The sequence below is a fragment of the Rousettus aegyptiacus genome, unplaced genomic scaffold (assembly GCF_014176215.1).
Source record: "Rousettus aegyptiacus isolate mRouAeg1 unplaced genomic scaffold, mRouAeg1.p scaffold_m13_p_5, whole genome shotgun sequence".
Taxonomy (NCBI): domain Eukaryota; kingdom Metazoa; phylum Chordata; class Mammalia; order Chiroptera; family Pteropodidae; genus Rousettus; species Rousettus aegyptiacus.
The window spans coordinates 15,514,991-15,532,156 of record NW_023416308.1 but is presented as its reverse complement, the minus strand read 5'-3'; the positions used below and the strand labels follow the sequence as shown (position 1 = coordinate 15,532,156).

General features: G+C 41.4%; 2 protein-coding genes across 18 annotated transcripts in view; one reads left to right on the top strand and one right to left on the bottom strand.

Moving 5' to 3' along the window:
* The window catches only part of PRR14L (proline rich 14 like), a 48,547-nt gene extending 36,279 nt beyond the window's left edge, over positions 1–12,268 (bottom strand). For 4 of the 9 annotated variants that reach the window (XM_016129530.2, XM_036221445.1, XM_036221447.1 and 1 more), the window contains exons 1-2: positions 12,136–12,268; positions 4,510–5,031 (exon numbers count right to left, since the gene is read on the bottom strand). In XM_016129530.2, coding sequence (XP_015985016.2) covers positions 4,510–4,980 — 471 coding nt within the window. In that variant the 5' untranslated portion in view covers positions 4,981–5,031; positions 12,136–12,268. The other 5 variants (XM_036221446.1, XM_016129529.2, XM_016129531.2 and 2 more) reach the window with 5 other exon arrangements.
* Positions 12,269–15,015: 2,747 nt separating this feature from the next.
* DEPDC5 (DEP domain containing 5, GATOR1 subcomplex subunit) overlaps positions 15,016–17,166 on the top strand; it is a 106,950-nt gene continuing 104,799 nt past the window's right edge. For 7 of the 9 annotated variants that reach the window (XR_001594966.2, XR_001594967.2, XM_016129555.2 and 4 more), the window contains exons 1-2: positions 15,070–15,232; positions 15,893–16,010. Coding sequence is in view for 7 of the 9 variants with exons in the window: in XM_016129555.2 (XP_015985041.2) it covers positions 15,953–16,010 (58 nt within the window). In the remaining 2 variants the exon portion in view is untranslated. The other 2 variants (XM_016129549.2, XM_036220505.1) reach the window with 1 other exon arrangement.

Genomic DNA, 17,166 nt, shown 5'->3' with positions numbered 1-17,166 from the left:
TCTTCTCAGCACTGGGGTGTCTCATTCCTTGGGGAGGTGAATTTCCATCTCTGCTTCCGGTGGTGTCTGCCAGGTTTCTCCATTATGAAACCTTTGTAATTAAATACCTCCTGAGGTGATACTTTGGAACTATGTAAATATTTGTTTCTCAAACTTTTAGCCACTAGTTTTAACATCTATTGACAATTCTTGCTGGAGATGACTACTGTGATGGTTACCAAATGGTGATTTTTTATTTCCAACATTCCTTCTATATTTATTAACTGAAATTCTTTAAAAGGCTTTCTTTTTTTCCAAGTTATTTACAAGTATTTTATATCAGCATGGGCTCATAATTTTGTTTTACTCTATGGATTATAATTCATTACCATTTAAGTTCAAATCATCTCAGCCTTGACCACCAGGAGTTCCTTCAAATTGGTTCCCATGTTCTTTCGATATGTCCCCATAATTTTCTGAGCCTTTCACCATGAATTGTTCTAGGTTATCTTGTATTCTTCCCTGTGCCAGCCCTAGAACATCATTTTCCCAGAGTCTTGGTTCCTTTAATTGGAAGATGTTATTTAGAAACCAAGACCGGGTGCTAGGTGTGCTCATCGTTATGAGGTGTCACTGCTTCTAGATTCTATCTCACATATGCACATATACATTTCTGTATTTATCTGTATACATTAAAAACTCTAAGTTCATACTGCTTAGTCCAACTCCAAACCACAGGTTCATACTAGTCCCCTACCCCCAATTTATAAATACTTTATCAGTGAGACCTAGCTCTCATTAACCACAATATTTACCTATCCATTCAATTTCAGAACATACATAAAGTAGTTAAGGAACTGTTAAACCACAACACTGTGAAAAACAAATTTACTGAAATGTTTTGTTCTTTTCTGGCTTTAAAGTATGTAGCCAAAATGTTTGTTACTTAGGTTACTGTTTTCCATTTCCCCTCCCACAGTGTGGTTTCATTATTTATTTGTTAAGAGTAATTTGTTACAGTTTGTATTCAATTTTGGGTTTCCACCACATCCTGGTTGTCTATTTACTTTTCAAGTATGTAGTCAGAACTATATAAAAAGGTGTGCTCAGAAGTGTTATTTCCTCCTGTCCCCTCTTCCACCCTGCTGCCACCTGCTCCCTGTACGCAACCAAATCCATTTGTTTCTGGTTCGTGCTTCCTGTGTGCACACGTGTATTATACAAATGAGCAGATGCTTGCATACTTGCTTATTTCTTTCTTTCATGAGAGGATAGTACATATACTTGTTCATGTTTTGCTCTTTTCCCTTAACAGTATATCCCAATTTGCGGAAAAGAGTTAACACAGCAGGCGTGTTATCCTTAGGAAGTCTTGCTTGCAAGGGTGGCTTCACCGGCAACTGGAAAGTTTTATTTGGGGAGCATTTTTAACCATTCCCTAAATGAAAGAGTAGCTCACTGCACCTATACTATAATGTGGTTTATAATAAAACTCTTGCTTTCTTCCTGAAGTCCTGAATTTTGGTATGTGCTAGCCAGAGGATATCTATGTGACCAGTGCCCAATAAAAACTCTGGGCTCTAACAAGCTTCCATGGTAGACATATCCCATCTAGTGAATCACCAAACCTAGAGGTGGTCTTGGGGACCCCTGACACACCTGGGAATCACTCCACATGTATACATAGATCTTCATTCTTTATTACAGCTGCATAGTACTCCATGTATGGATGTTCATATATCACAGTATAGCCAACCTTTCTCTTATATGTGGACATTTAGGTTGCTTCCAATATTCTGCAATAATAAATAATGTTTCAAATAAATAATCTTTCAGATATGTATTTTTATATTTTAAAGGTGTACCTTTAGTATAGATGCCTAGAAATGAGAGTGCTGGGTGAACAGTTCAGGGCATATATAGTTTTGTTAGGCATAGCTAAAGTCCTCTTCTGAAAGGTTGTATCAGGTATTCTCACCAGCAATGTTGTCATAACTTTTCATTTTCACCATCCTCATAGGTAAAAAGTGGTATCACATGTCGTTTAAATTTGCTTCTCTAGTTTTGGGTGGGGTTGATCATCTCTTCATGTGTCCACCCCACTTCAATACACACAGTGAGTCATCCGAGTCTTTCTTCCATTTTTCTACTAAGGTTTTCACTCCTCAGTGAAAGAGTTCTTTATATATTAGAGATAAGCCCTTTGTCTGTCATATATATAGCACATACATTCTCCCAATTTGTCAATTGTCATTAGACTATGTTTGTGGTGTTCTGCCAATCTAGAAAGAGTTCTTGAAGCCCAAGGGCATCTGGACTCTCTGCAAACTTTCTGAAATGGTATGTCTGCTTTTCTGAGAGGTCTGTAGCATTCATCCAGATTATCAAAGGGTCCTGTAATCTGAGAATGATTAGGAGCTTTACTGCCATGTCTGCCATTGAGTCTAACTGTGCCCAAAAGAACCATTTCTGCTTGACAGCCCTCCAAATTCTTGAAGACTTCTCTTGATTTTTCTCTTGTCAGAGGAGGGCCCAGCAACTTGGCTTGCAACAGTGTATTTTCAGTGTGCGTTCTTATCCATGAATACATTCCCGGTTTTTTCTACTCCTTCCACATATGACATCAGGCTCAGCGTGGGCAGGAGGGCATAGGATCCACTTTGGCCAGGAACCCCAACACTGACACATTCCTTGCTTCCTAACATCATCCTCTCAGCCTGGGGCATCTTGAGCTAAGCTGGGTGCCAGGGAAGAGGAGAATGAGATTATGATATTCTGGATATAGGCAACCAGAATACAACAGAGCACAACCACTACCTCTCAGTCCAGGCAACACATTTCTGTTAATGTGTAGAAAAAGCAAACTGGCTTCTAATGGGAGTCGTACTACAGTTAACTTTAACTGATCAGCTAAAACCTGTAGGTCTGCTGTTTCTCCATACACATGCTTTTTAAAAAAAAAAAAAAAAAAACTAGTGGAGTTCAATTTATAAAACCGAATACAAAATCTTACATTTATATATATAAAGTTCCATTTTGTTTTACACAAATTAGAATAATATTTACTTCTGGTGGAGCTGGAAGGAAAAAAGGGATAGTTGTGAAAAAGGAAGAGAGAGACAGTAATCTTATAGTTCCTAGGTTAGGTGGTATGTGTGTGTACATATATATAGATACATGTATGTAGTATTCATTACTTCATAATTTATATGTGCACATTTTTATATCAAATATTACATTAAAAAACTTTCATCTTATTAGACTCAGCCCACCATATCAAGAAGAAACTTTTAGATTCTGAATCTGTTACCTAACTCATTTAACTATATTTTTACGAGTAGGTCATCAAGGCATAAAATGTAATTATCACATTGAACTGCTACTTAATATTTTATCCATTCCTAATTATGGTCAATATATGCAGCCTACCAATAATCAATGCCCTGTAAACTGTGTAAAGAAATGACGTATTTATCAGGTGGGGAATGAAGCCTAGCCCAAGATGCCCAGGGAATATGAATTTATTAGTGGGTCTAGAGCAATGGCTGGCAAACTACAGTCCGAAAGCTAGTACCTGTGCTTACAAATAAAGTTTTATTTATATAGCCACACTCATTTGTTTACAGACTGTCTGTGCTTGCTTACACTTTACAACTGCGCAATGGCAGAGCTGAGTAGTTTTGACAGAGACCATACGTCCCACAAAGCCTAAGATATGTATTTACTATATGGTCCTTTACAGAAAAAGTTTGTTAACTCCTGGTCTAAGGCACCATTCAGAGGAGAAAGTAAGTTTTCTAGTCCACTTGGCAGGTATATTCCTTTAGGAACTGGGGTTCCTCACAGCCGACTAACCATTAGTCTCACCTAATTAACTCCTCTTAACTCTTAAGTTCAAACTCACAGAGATGTGATATCCCACGTCCTATGAAGTAATGATTCTACTTTTCACTGTGTAAAAAGTGGCTTTCTGATTTATACTTTAGCTTCTCATGAAATGGTTTAGCATGGGTCAGTTCTTTGGAGACCACTACCTCCGATGTACTTTAAGAAAAAAAAAGTCAAGTTTCTGAACCAACAAAGCTAAGGACTTGTTTCCAAATAGAGGCCTCTTGAGGGTATCCATCCTACGACAACCTACTTGGATCGACAGCCTCCCTCAAAGATACCTCAGTGACATCTCGCTCTGTGATACTAATCATGATACTAGCAAAACTTCAGGAATAAGTACAGATCATTTCTTAACACCAGATGCAGAAATACTACATAACTACCATAAAGAGACTCAACAGTTCATATACTTCAGAAAAGTGACATCTTTTCATTAGATAAGCACTTCCTCTCAAGTGTTTGATGTGATGCAAATGTTTTAAAAGATCATCAAAAGAAAGTTAACATCCAAACCAACATTTTGGAAATGTTTCAATAAATCATAAGCTACCTGTCAGCATCCGTACTTTATCATATGAAGTTACTCTGGAAAGCTGTCATTCACAGTCATCTCATCTGAATCAAGTTCTCTTTTCTTACCTGACTTGGGCTGATCTTTTCTTCAGCAGCTGTGGAATGTTGACACAGGTCTTCCTTTGTTCCCTCACAGGGGCCTCTTAAAATTTCCACCTGGTCCCCTCGATCTCTGAAGACCTTTAGCTCCATGCTCTTTGTTTTCTCTTCCCTATCCAAGATCCCAGAAGCCACAGAACCTGCTGTGAAGTCCACCAGCCCATACCGCCCAGGCTCACCCCCATGATCCAAGGTCTCAGAGGTTTCTTCACAACAACTTTCCGCATGAGTCCTCTGCAGCTCCAAGGGCACTGCCCTACTCTGACTTATAAGAGAGCTTGAGGCTCCAGGTTTTACATCTGGAATCACACTTGGCTCAGGGTCAGCATGAAGCTCTTTGGAGACACTTACTGGGAGTTCAGAGTATAATTCCTGTACCACGGCAGACATGGAGGAATCAAGTGGAACTGGCTGAGTCTCTACTCCGGATGACAGCATTAGGGCAGATGTAGATTATGGAGTCAAGTCTTTAACATCAAACGGTTCACCCTGACACAAATCAAAGGAAGGGATAAAAGTTTAAAAACTTACAGGGTAGAAGAAAGGTTTTCTTCCAAGCTCAAGCCAGCTACTAAGGATGATAAATTCTACCTCAAATGCCAACATTATCTGGCACCAAAAAATTCTCCTTAATAAATTGCCTTATGAAAATTCTCAATTTAAACCTGGAGGGCCAACAAATGCACATGAGAATATGTCTGAGCGTCCAAGGATAGACCTGATGTAAATTAGAAGACAAAGACAGGTTTCTACTTGTTTTCAGAGCATGAATCTTGCTTGTTTTGTTCACTGCTATGTTCCCAACTGCCTGGAATAGGTACTTGACATACAGTAGGTACTAAGTAAATATTTCCTGAATGAATATATACTGAAGGACTCTGAAGAATGTGATTCACTGGCTTTTCTTCATTAAGAATTCTCTTTGAAAGGAGATATAGAGAAAAATTAATTCCTTCACTGCTTACCAAACACTTAAGTTCTATCTACCCGGGCTGGCATAGACATTCTTTAGCAGAATCCTTCTTTTTATTTAGCATCTTGATATTTTCCAAGTGCTTTCACAGACCTTCATTTGATTCTCACAACAACCCTGTGAGCTAAGTAGGGCAGCTATCATCTTCCCATTATAGATCTTAAAATCACACCTTAAGAAGTTAAAAGTGACCTAAAATATTACATGGTTATCTGAAAGTAAGGAGAGGGAATACCCAGGGGACTTCAATTGAAATGGGAACGTTTAATTTCTTCTATTGGGTGATGGAAACAGGTTGTTTGCTATAATATTTATATCTAGATAGTTTCATAATACTATATTATTAGTCAAACACATGCAAGTGAGTACGTGTGTGTATGCATGCCCGCGGGTGCGCGCGCGCGCGCGCGCACACACACACACACACACACACACACACAACCAGGATATGGTACACCCGGTACACCCAGAACCAGGGATTCCTGGCTGGTAACTCTGCCATTTTAGTCCACCAATAATGCGTGCAGTTTCCACAAAATCCCATTTGACCTGATAAAGGTGGAAACTGATTAATCAACTAAGACAGCACATGCTTTAACTCCTAATGCTTTCCCTAACCCTAAACAAGGAGAGAAAAGAGGAGAAATGTTCGGCAACTCAGAGTTCATAAAAAGGATTTATTAGGGGCATTGATGACAAATCCCTTTGGCCAAAATGCACATAGGAAAGGATGTTTCAGAAAGCTAGCTGATTTTCCTACCACTTCGTAATATTCATCTTTTCCCCAAATAAATATACCACATACAAGTAAATCCAGTGTTGGCTATGGAACTGTTTTGAATCTTGAGCTGTCTGACCACAACCAGATTTCTGAGCATACAGATCTCTACATGCTCAATCTCCTTGGTCCCTGCCTCGATTCTTATTTTATCTTGGGGAACCCACGGACTTCGCTTACACAAAGGCACATGATCTGTCTCCAAATGAAGAAGCTCCAGTTCTTTAAAAACTCCTAGGCTGACAATTGTTCCTCCTTGCGCAGAAGGTCCCATCTTGACCTGTGCTACCTGGACCCAACCTAGGGGTGAGGAAGCGCAGGTGACAGGTCCTCTCACTCTGGACCATTCTGCCTTCCTCTTGGTTTTCCAAACTGTGGTGAATGGTTTACTCATGTTTCTATGCTTTCATCCACTGGGAATCCTTACTGTTTTTAAGGAACCCTACAGTACTTACTTAAACACTAGAAATTATAGGAAATTAGGCGCTGGTCCATAAAGTTTAGATAACAGAGGAAGGATGATGAGGAAACTTGAATTCGAAAAAGGAAAGAGAAATACACTTTGTGTATAGGAATCCGGCAAGAATCAAATAAGACTCATAAACAGTGCTGAGAAAAATGCATTCTTTTTGAAGCTAGTCTTCTCCTTTCTCCTCTACCTCCCGGATTAGGCTGCTTTGTGTGCATGTGTGAGTAGGTGGGGGTTAACGGAGATATAGTGAGATTGCTATTTGATGCCCTTGCCCCAAAGGTGCTCAATTTTAATTTGGTTCTGTTTCCCTTTCTCAACAACAGACACAATCCAGTTTCTGGCTGTCATACCACATATAGAACAGAACAGTACAGTGAAGGACACTGTGAAAGAGCAGGTTTGCTGATGGATATCAGCTCTGTGGTCTGTCCACCAGCTTACGCTCAAGAGCGCTTCTTCCTGTGTACCACCAACGTGTGGGTGTTCTCAAGTTTACTCCTTGATGTGCCTCCCTTTGCAAGCTTCACTTTTTTGAGGACCTCACCTTTTCTTGCAGATTCTCTGCTTTGGGGATGAGACAAAACTGTCCCTTTTAGCCGAGTGACCACATGACCTAGCATGTCTACTCCAAAGTATATGCGTAAAAAACCCATGTGTCCACACAAAAACTTGTACAAATGTTCACATTCACAAGTGCCAAAAAGTGAAAACAACTCAAATGTCCATCAACTGATGGAGAAACAAAATGTGGTCTATCCACATCAACACGACTTTAAAAAGAAATTAGATGTACTGATTCATGATACAGTATGGATGAACCTTGAAAACATGGTAAGAAGCCAGTCACAAAGACCACAAGTCATAAGATCCCATTTACATGAATGTCCAGGGTAGGTAAATCTAGGCAGAAAATGGATTAGTGGTTGCTTAGTGCTGGGAGAGGTAGAGACCTAGGGAGTGGCTGCTAATGGACAGTTTCTTTTGGAGGATAATAAAAACGTTCTAAAATTGATTGTAGTGATGGCTGCACATTCTGTGACTTCATGATTGCCAAAAAACACTGATTGTACAATCTAAGCTGGTGAATTGTATGGTATATGAATTACATCTTATCAAAGCTGATTAGGAAAAAAAAGAAACGAATCCCCAGTCCCCACCTTTCCTCAAGTTCCTGACCTGTTTTACTCATAAGGATGTACCTCCCTTAAAACCTAACATGTCTAAAATAAATCACTCAACCCAATGAATAATTGAGCCTTAATACATGCAAAAAACTCTGAGAAACAGGAACGAATAAGATGCCCTCAGTAAATTTATACGCTTATTTTTGATCCTGTTGCCTCTCTTGGTAATGGCATCTTACTCATTATCCTAGAACTCCGACTCGAATCCACAAATGTTAATTATCTGACCTTCCACTTGCTTTCAGTTAGCACTTTGTAGCTCACAGACTCAACTCAAGCAGTGTTTCTAACAAATCCCACTCCTTTCCATTGCTGTGGTCCTAACTAAAGATTCTGTTCTCTATAAACTCATGCAAAAATATACATTCACTGAACAGATCTTTATCACAAAGAGGTAATATCGATAATCACGAAATGGCTCAAAATATTCCTCAGGGAAAACAGCGCCTTTCTTTTTCCTATGCTTCACATACACTGTAAACTGGCATTGGTTGAAACAGAATTTTAAATGCGTTGGTTAACAAGAGATAACTTCCAATTTACAAAAGCCAAACATCACAAAGCTATCGTCACCTGTTGATACTCTTATTTGGTAGAAACATAATTCTAAGAAACTTCAACCTGTAAAACAACGAGGCACATGGGCTGCGGAAACAAAACAGATACTCCCTCCTCTTTCTCCTAGCCCAACTCTGGGTCCTCAAGTTTCTCAGCAGTATCCACAGTTGAGTCACTACGAACAGCTGAGTCCCTTGGCTGGAACCCTCAGAGATGGAGTAACATTTAGATGCAAGCCTAGAGTAGCAGTTTAAAATTATTCTCAGCTCACTATCTATCAAGATATTGGTCATGCCACAAGACTGCAGAAAAGGAATGAAAATTTACGATTCAAGTCCTTTAAATCTCTGAACACAATGGAGCAATTTTAAATGGTGCAGACATGTATTTCTACAGAGAAAGCTCCCTGGGATATTTTATCAAACTATCTAACAACAGGACTTTTTTTTTTTTTTTTTTGGCAAAATACATATGCATACAGGAAAATGAAAGAAAACAAGCCCAGTTTTAACAGTGTCATGTGGGGTAATGGGATCACAAATGACTATATGTTGTACTTTTTTTTTTTTACAATGAGTATGTTATATATGTTGAAATTTTTTAAAACATTATTTCCCTAGATCCAAATATGTAGCAATAAAAAAAATAACTAACTGTATATCCCTTTATTTTATCAGTATCTTTCCAAATGTCAGCTCTCTGCCTCAATCATAAGTTTTCACATTAAAATGTTAAATAAACTTCAAGTAAGAGAAAAAAGTAACACATGACTATAAAACGTAGACAGGGATTTAGGGCTTAATTCTTATTAATGACTTATAACCAACCTATTGGGTAAGGACACCAGATAATTACCTAGTTTGAGGCAAAGCCAAAAATAATCCAAAGATTCACGACCAATTCCTGCCAGCTGCTACTTTGGCTTGTCATCTTTACCATAACACAAATAATTACATTGTTTAGGGAATTGATGACTAATGTTTGTAGGGAGTATGCAGTACAATTCTTCCAATAAAAGCAATTCTCTTGAATAGAGAACAATCATCTCCAGATCTTCATGTTTCTAACGCAGAAGCAGTGCTGGGAGCAGTCTAGATGCAGGTCTCCACATGGGGAGGTCCCTATCCTGCCTTGCACTTACTAGCTGCATGGCCTGGAGTGTGTCACTTAATTTTCTTGGGCTAGTTTTAAAAGTGTAAAACTAACAAGTTAAACAGAATAACCTCAAAGATCTTGCCACCCACTAAAATCCTATGGTTCCAAGTAAAACTTTTCTATTCACTTTGTTTCAGCAAAGCACACCCTTGGGCACCAACAACTGAACACAGCTCAGACTAATCGCCACTGCAAGTACTGAAGGACAAACAGAGGTAATTTAAGAACATTTCACATACAAAACTGGAAAGCTTTTCTTTAATGTGTCTTCAGGTAATTTGACAGTATTAATTCCTATCTCACCAAATAAAAGCAACAGGAAAAAAAAAATTATCAGTGAAAGATTAACATTGCAGCTCTCGATCTCATTAAAATACATTTTACAATACTAAAAACCTGACAAAGTCAATTTTTACTTTAGTTGTTCAAATACTCCCCAAAACAAAAGTTCTGGGGGATACAAAGTTTATAGCACTAAGCAAAAAGTAGGGAATAATATCGAACGAAGAAAACAGAACAGAAAACCATGTGCCCCAATAATCCTGAGTGTGAAAGTCTCCCCTCCCTTTAATTTCAATACAAAAAGGTTGCTCTTAATGAAAAGAAGAATAGTTAATAACTCTGGGAGCTGCTACTTGTTTCAAGGGACAATACTCACAATAATGATAAAGCCCTCAGAAGTTCACAAGACTCTTTTCACCTTCAGAAAAGGACTTGTTTTTCCAAAGATTCGGACATTGTGGCCAGTTCCTCCACGAGGGACTTTGGAGAAGGGGCCTCTTCTTGAGGGACAGGGAGAGAAGAATCTTTTAAGAAGATCTCTAGACAAACTGAAAGTGGGGAAGGGAAGCGCATATACTGAACAGTGCTCAGCTCTTCAACATGGAGTGCACAGGAAATCTCAAAAGCATCAAACTGTTTCCCTTTTCCTCCCTTCACTAACATGCTGAAAAAGGATCCGTTTCCACATGGGGAGTGAAAATGCTTTTCATTTATACTGACAGACTCAGCATAAAAGATTTTAATTTCTTTTTCAAAAGAAGAGAAAAAAAACCATCTGTGTCGCTCTAAATATATAGTATGACAGAGTCCTCTTCTTTAAGGTATAGTCTTATTTTTCTTGGAAGCGCAAGAGAAAGAAGTAGTAATCTCTCTCTCGGGAGAGGAGGCATGTAGCTAAAAAGAAGCTTTTTTGTCACTACAGCAAGTAGGGGGAGTGGGAGAGGACATCTCTAACCAGTGAGGAAGAAGTGATAGGTTCTATGAACAAAGAAAAGGCTGGCTTTAGGTATCAAGTCTCCCACATCTAGGAGTACAGACCTGTTTGCAAAAACAAAAGTCTGTTTTCCTGATTATTCTAATTGAGGCCCTCTTTGTTAATTGGGGGAGTGTGGTAGGGTCTAAGAGGATTAGAAGTGCCTCTTTCTCCACCCCAAGGGAAAAGTCTCCTTTCTTTTGAAAAAGGGTGGATTGAATACTTGGGATGGGAGGAGACAGGCATGGAAAAATTTGTTTTTCTGTAGAAGATATTAGTTTCCTTTTAAAACAAATTAAGTAACAGTAATAGCAACAATTTACCAAATGGTTACTATGTACTAAGCGCTTACACAAATTCTCTTATAGCCCTTATGACAATTGTATGAAAAGAAGTGCCCAAATTAGAGATGGGTTGAGAGTGAGAAAGATTAAACGATTCGTCAAGGTCACAAAGATGGGAAGTGGGAGACACAGGCTTGCAACTATTACACTCTAAACGCCATGCTCCTAATTGTGCAAAGGAAAGGAGCTCACTGCTCCAAGAGACTTAGGGAGAAGAGACGCGAGGCTCCCTCTGTGGACATGATTGGGGGAGGGGAGAAAGACTGACTTCTACCATGAAGTAAATTTAGGGTCTTTTCTATATCTCAGGGTAAAAGTGAAAAATAAAGGAGGGAAGGTAAGTCCACCTTTCATAGGGAAGGATGATCCCCTCTGCCACTTTTAGGCAAGTTGAGTCTCGCTCTTCACTTGGGGGGCGGGCGCTGACCAAATCGGAGAAAAGGTCTTGTTGGGGGTTATCTCTTGTACCTCTTTAAAATAAGTTCGGAATCGCCCTCTCGCATCGGGTCAGGTCTCGCTCTGCTGATAAATGCACTGGAGCTGGGGAAGAGCGCCCGCCCACGACACGGGGCGTCGCCCTCCTCGAAAAGAGAAGTTGGGGGTCCCCCGACGTATTGAGATTGAAGAGGAGTCTCTCTCCCCAGTCCGAGCCCTGACTCGGAGAAGCCGTTTCCCTCTCGCGACGCGGGGCCTGGTCTCTTCCCTCTCCCTGGGTCGTTCCGCCGCCCGCAGCGCAGCCTCTGTTCCCTTCGGCACCCCAAGAGGGCGGGGGTCCAGGCTCCCCCTCAACCTGTACCTCCCAGTGGATGGTCCCCTCAGGGTGGACTGGGGCGGAGCGGCTACGCCCGAAGCCTTCCCGTCCTCAACCTCTTACCCTGAGGCCTGCTCCGCAGCTCGTGCTCGCCGCGCCAGACCGGCCTCTGCAGCCGCAGCTCCGCTGCCGCGAAGTCTACCTGAGCCTACCGAGCCAAGAGAGCCCAGGGGCGCTCCCGCCGCCGCAGCCTCTTCGTCTCTATGATCCTCCCTCCGCCCCTCCCCCGCCCTGTACTTCCTCATCCGGGGCCTGAGCCAGCCATGCGGGCTCGCCCAAGTTCCGCCCCCGCATGGCGCGCGCGCGCACTCCTAGGAGCGGCTCTCCCAGCGTCTGGTCACCAGTCCTGGGTAGACCCAGGTCGCTTTCTGCCCCGCCCCTGAGGCCTGCACTCTTAAAGGGGAATACACTTTTTGACCCTGCTCCTGCTGAGCCCCAGGGCCTTGTGTCTGTCTCTACCGCCAACACCGTCCTTCAGTCCACCGTTTCGCTGGCCTGGACCTCCAGCTTTCCACTATGGCAGCCCAAGAAACCTTTATAACTGGAATTAGAGTTTTAAGTCCTGTCACGCCGCTGCTCTTTCTCATCACACAGACCACTAAATCTAAATGGTACCTTTTCCTCCAGTCCTTTAAGGCAGCAATCCCCAACCTTTTTGGCATCAGGGACCAATGTTCCTATGAGAACCTAATGCCTGATGATCTGAGGGGGAGCAGAGGCAGTGATGCTAACGCTAGGGAGCGGCTGCAAATCCAGATGAAGCTTCTCTGGCTTGCTGGCTGCTCACCTCCTGTCGCGGCCTGGGGGTTGGGGTCCCCTTTTTTAAGACGTCTTGTTTTAATTTATTCATAGTTTTAACACTGGCTAAAGTTGCCATGTTTCATCTCTATTGGCTCATTTATCATCTGTCCCTTCCTACCCCGTGTGTTTTGTTCATTTTTGTTCAGCATCTAGCAGAGTCCTGCTCAAGTAGATAATTGACAGACATGTGAAGGAGTGTTTATCTAAGAGGAAATGGAGGCGGTCCAGAGAATGCTGTCGCCTTGCCCCAAATCACACAGCTTTGCATTAAAAATAGAAATCTGTTGCTTCTTGGATCTTAGAGAAAATAAAGGTTTGGGGGCGACTTTAAGTCTCCCTTTTCTGATCATGATATCTTGAGCCACTCACCACCACATGGGATATTATGGCTGAGATGATGGTTTTCCCAGCTTTAGTTAACCCAAATGCCAATCCTATTGTTTACAAGTACATGTATAGCTGCATAAATGTACAGTTTATCTATAGGCTACTACAGAACCTATATATGAATTGAGATGAATTAACTAGAAATGTTTTAAAACATCTCTGTGATTACAGTACCCATGTCCTCAAGTACTTTCTCAAGCAACTATTTGCCTATAGAAGGGAATCTGAAAAACCCAGACGCTAACCATTTTGCATGGCACCATTATGGATCTTGTCTTTCTTTAAAAATGTGATATTTTATACATGCCGGATTTCTGTATTAATTTTGACTTTTAACTATTGCATTAATTAAATAAATATCATTTATTTTGCTGAGTTTTTGGGCACATCGTGCAGGTGTTTGCAGCACAGTGGTTGTTATGAACAAGGCTGTTGGAGTCCTAGTCTGAGAACTCTAGTCTCCCTTCAACTTGACCAGCTTTAGACAAGTTTTAAAAAATCTCAAAACTTGCCAACGTGTATTAAAAGTTTTAGCCAAATTAAAAACTGGAATATTTGCATTTGTAAGGTATGATATCAATTATGGATGTGTCTTGGAAGGAAGAATCAAATTCCCCTGAGGACTGGGAGAGAGAAACCTATTAGCTCCTTCTAAGATGCAAGAACTTCTCACCTGCCATTGCAGCTGAGAAAAAAAGCCTGGGGGATCTGGGTGTGTCCCTGAATTAGCAACATAAAAAAAAATCTTTTACATTTAACATCTTTGAAAAAATTTGCAACTGTTTCAGCCCACGTGATTATGTTTCCTTTTAATACAAAAATTACAATTATTTAATATTTAACTTCTAATCCTAAAGTAAAAGCATGGATCCTTAAAAAGCTCTTAACACAGAGCCCTTTCACCCTTTCCACTCTCCTTGTGATATGCAATGCTTTTTTCTTTCAGCATTCAAAATTATCCGAAAACCGTAGATCAATTGCATGGAGCTGGCAACTGTCAGGAGACTTTGGCCAGCTTCAGGAACAGTCTACACAGCTCTAATTTTCTCAAGGAAAGAAAAATGTCCCGCCCTACAGAAGCTTAGGCTGAACCCTTGGATGTGACGTGAGGATGCCCGTTAAATGCTTGAGCCAAGTTGGACTCCATTGGGTAAGGATCTATCCTTTCCCCAATGTTTCCCCATGTGTGAAAAACGATAGGGATGTGTCACCTAATAGGGATGTGACGATAACATAAGGATGTCTGTAAAAGCTACGGTACCTATTATTAATAAACAAAGAGGCACAGGACATCATTTGGGGTTTGGAAGGATTTGAAAAGACCTCCAAAATGGACACTTCCTAGCAGGGGCCAGCGCACTAAGTTGCACGTGCTCAGCCCTTTGCATTTTACAAAAAGTTCTCCCAGAAACTGTTTTGTCCCTCTCGGTAGCCCTATGAGACCAGACAAAGGTCCATAACATTCCCTTTATAGATTCGGGGAGACTCGCCTGAGTTTGCCATGTTGGGAGATCATTAAGTAGAAAACGAAGCTTTTGGGCTTGGATCTACTTAAGGAACGTCTACGTAGAAAACGATTTCCTCTCAAAGGATGGCAGCCGTTCAGCAACCAAGCGTGATTCGTAGGGGGCCAGCCGAAGCTGGAGGCCGTACGCGATGCCCCGCCCCTGGCGCAAGCCCCGGATGGGGAAGTGGCACGGACACCGAGAGGAGACGGAGGCCGGGCTAGAGAGGCCCAGGGTGGGTGGGCGGTAAGGGGGCGGGGCCCCGGGGCGGAGCCACCGGAGCGGCGCGGGTTCTCAGGTGAGCGCTCCGTGGCTGGGGCGGGCGGTTCGGCACCTAGAGCTCGGGCACGAAATCTGCACACGCTGTGGGGGCGTAGGTGCGCCGTCCCGAGGAGGTGCAGGACACCCAGGTAGGGTCCTGCTCTCTGGGCCCTGGCCTGAAGCGGAAAGGGGCTCCGGAGCTGCGGGTGAGTGGAGCTGCCATCCCGGGCCCGGGTTTGGGGAATGTGAGGGAGGGGGCCATGGTTTTGGTTAGTCTTGGCTCCACTTCCAACTCGCGGTGTGACCTTAGACAAGAATTTATCTAGCTGAGCTTCAGTATATTCAGCTGTGGAATGAGGGTCAGAGAGAGGAACCTCTGTGAGTTTGTACAGACGGGGAATAAATCCTTGCCTTCCTCCCATTTGTATACCCAGGGAATTGACGGCGAAATGTGAGGTGGGAATGCCTCTCAGTCTCTGAGTGACCTTGGCCAAGACCCTTGTTCTGGCCCTCGCGTTCCTCATCTACAGAATGAGTGTGCTTACCTCTTACTATCTTTTCATTATTTGAGTGTTACTGGTTTAGATAGAGGCAAGGTAATGAGTGGACCATTCACTACAGGTTTCCCTTTAGGGGTGTGATAGAGAATGTCTTCTTGGAGGTTGGTCTAGACCCTGGCCAGAATCCCCTTTAGTTGCCAGATTCTGTTCTCTATCTGCGCTTATACTTGGAAAGTGATTTCATCCAAGGGTTAGTGCTACCTCTTAGCTGAGCAGCGCACCAGTATTTTCAGTACCCTACAAACAAAGAGCAGTTGCAAATAAAAGTCTAACATTCTAGCCTTTTTGTTTGTTTTTCAATGGCAGGGAGGCAAGATGACTTCTCTCCTCCAAGCTTGGAACAGCTGAAGGAAACAACTGTACAAGATGAGAACAACAAAGGTCTACAAACTAGTCATCCACAAGAAGGGCTTTGGGGGCAGTGGTCAGTATTAATTAGTCTTTGGGGGTTGTGTCATTGGGCTGTGGTTCTAGTGTGTCCAGTGCCTTGAAAATTACACACTGGCTCATGTGACAATTGAGGCTAGACAGGCCATTTAACTAAGTGAAGCATCAAGTATAATACAGTAGCTGGAGGGCAGTATGACTGGAGAGCACAGGCCTCTTCTAAAAGCATTTGCACTCTGACTTTTAAGGAACATTGTGAATATTGTCAGTTTGCTACCATTCATTTATAATTTTTATTACATATTTACTGTATATGTTCCATAAAATTCTAGTCCATACTGGTTTGGCAGAAAAGAGAAGCTTACATTCTATGAAAGAGAAACAGCAGATATGCTTAAGACAGGTATGATCAAAGCATGAACCTTTTCATAGTGACAATGAGAAGGGACAGAATACAGCGTACTGTCCTGCACTAAACCAGAATCCAAAGTATCAGCTCTGCCTGTTAACTTTCCTTGCAACTTCAGGCGAGCCCCTAGTTTACCTCATCTACAAATTCAAGCCTTCTAAAATAGTTTCTCTGTTTTTCTTAGCACCTTGAGCCTAAAAATCTACAGAATAGGATGACACTTAGTAATGCATTTTTTTTCTTTTTGTAAATGAATCATTTTTGCTCCTGTCCTAACAACTTTATTTTCTTCAGAAATTAAAATTAATACAATAGGTTTTTTTAAAAATTGTATTTTAGTATGCATTTACTCCAAAGGCAAGACTGTCAAAAAGTGAAAACAATAGTTTCTATATCACAAGGTATTGTGGGGATCAAGTTAGATAATGTATATAAAATATTTAGCAGAGTACTAGGCTCATTAGTACTGTTCAATAAATGTAGCTATTATAATGACTAAGAAAAGGATATATCAGGCATTGCTAAATTTAAAACAATTTCTGCTAAAATGCACAATCTGTGGTTAACACTATATTTGGTATGCAGTTGATGCTGCCTAAACATTTATAAAGTAGAACTGAATAGACAGCAGAAGTAACTTTTGGCAGAAAAAAGGATGCAAGGATACAGTGTATGCAATGTATATACAATGTATATAATTCTGTTTTTTCATGTACATAAGACAAAGGTGGCTAGATATTGGACTTAGTTCCCAGGGCTATGAACAAAAACATCCAACAAATAT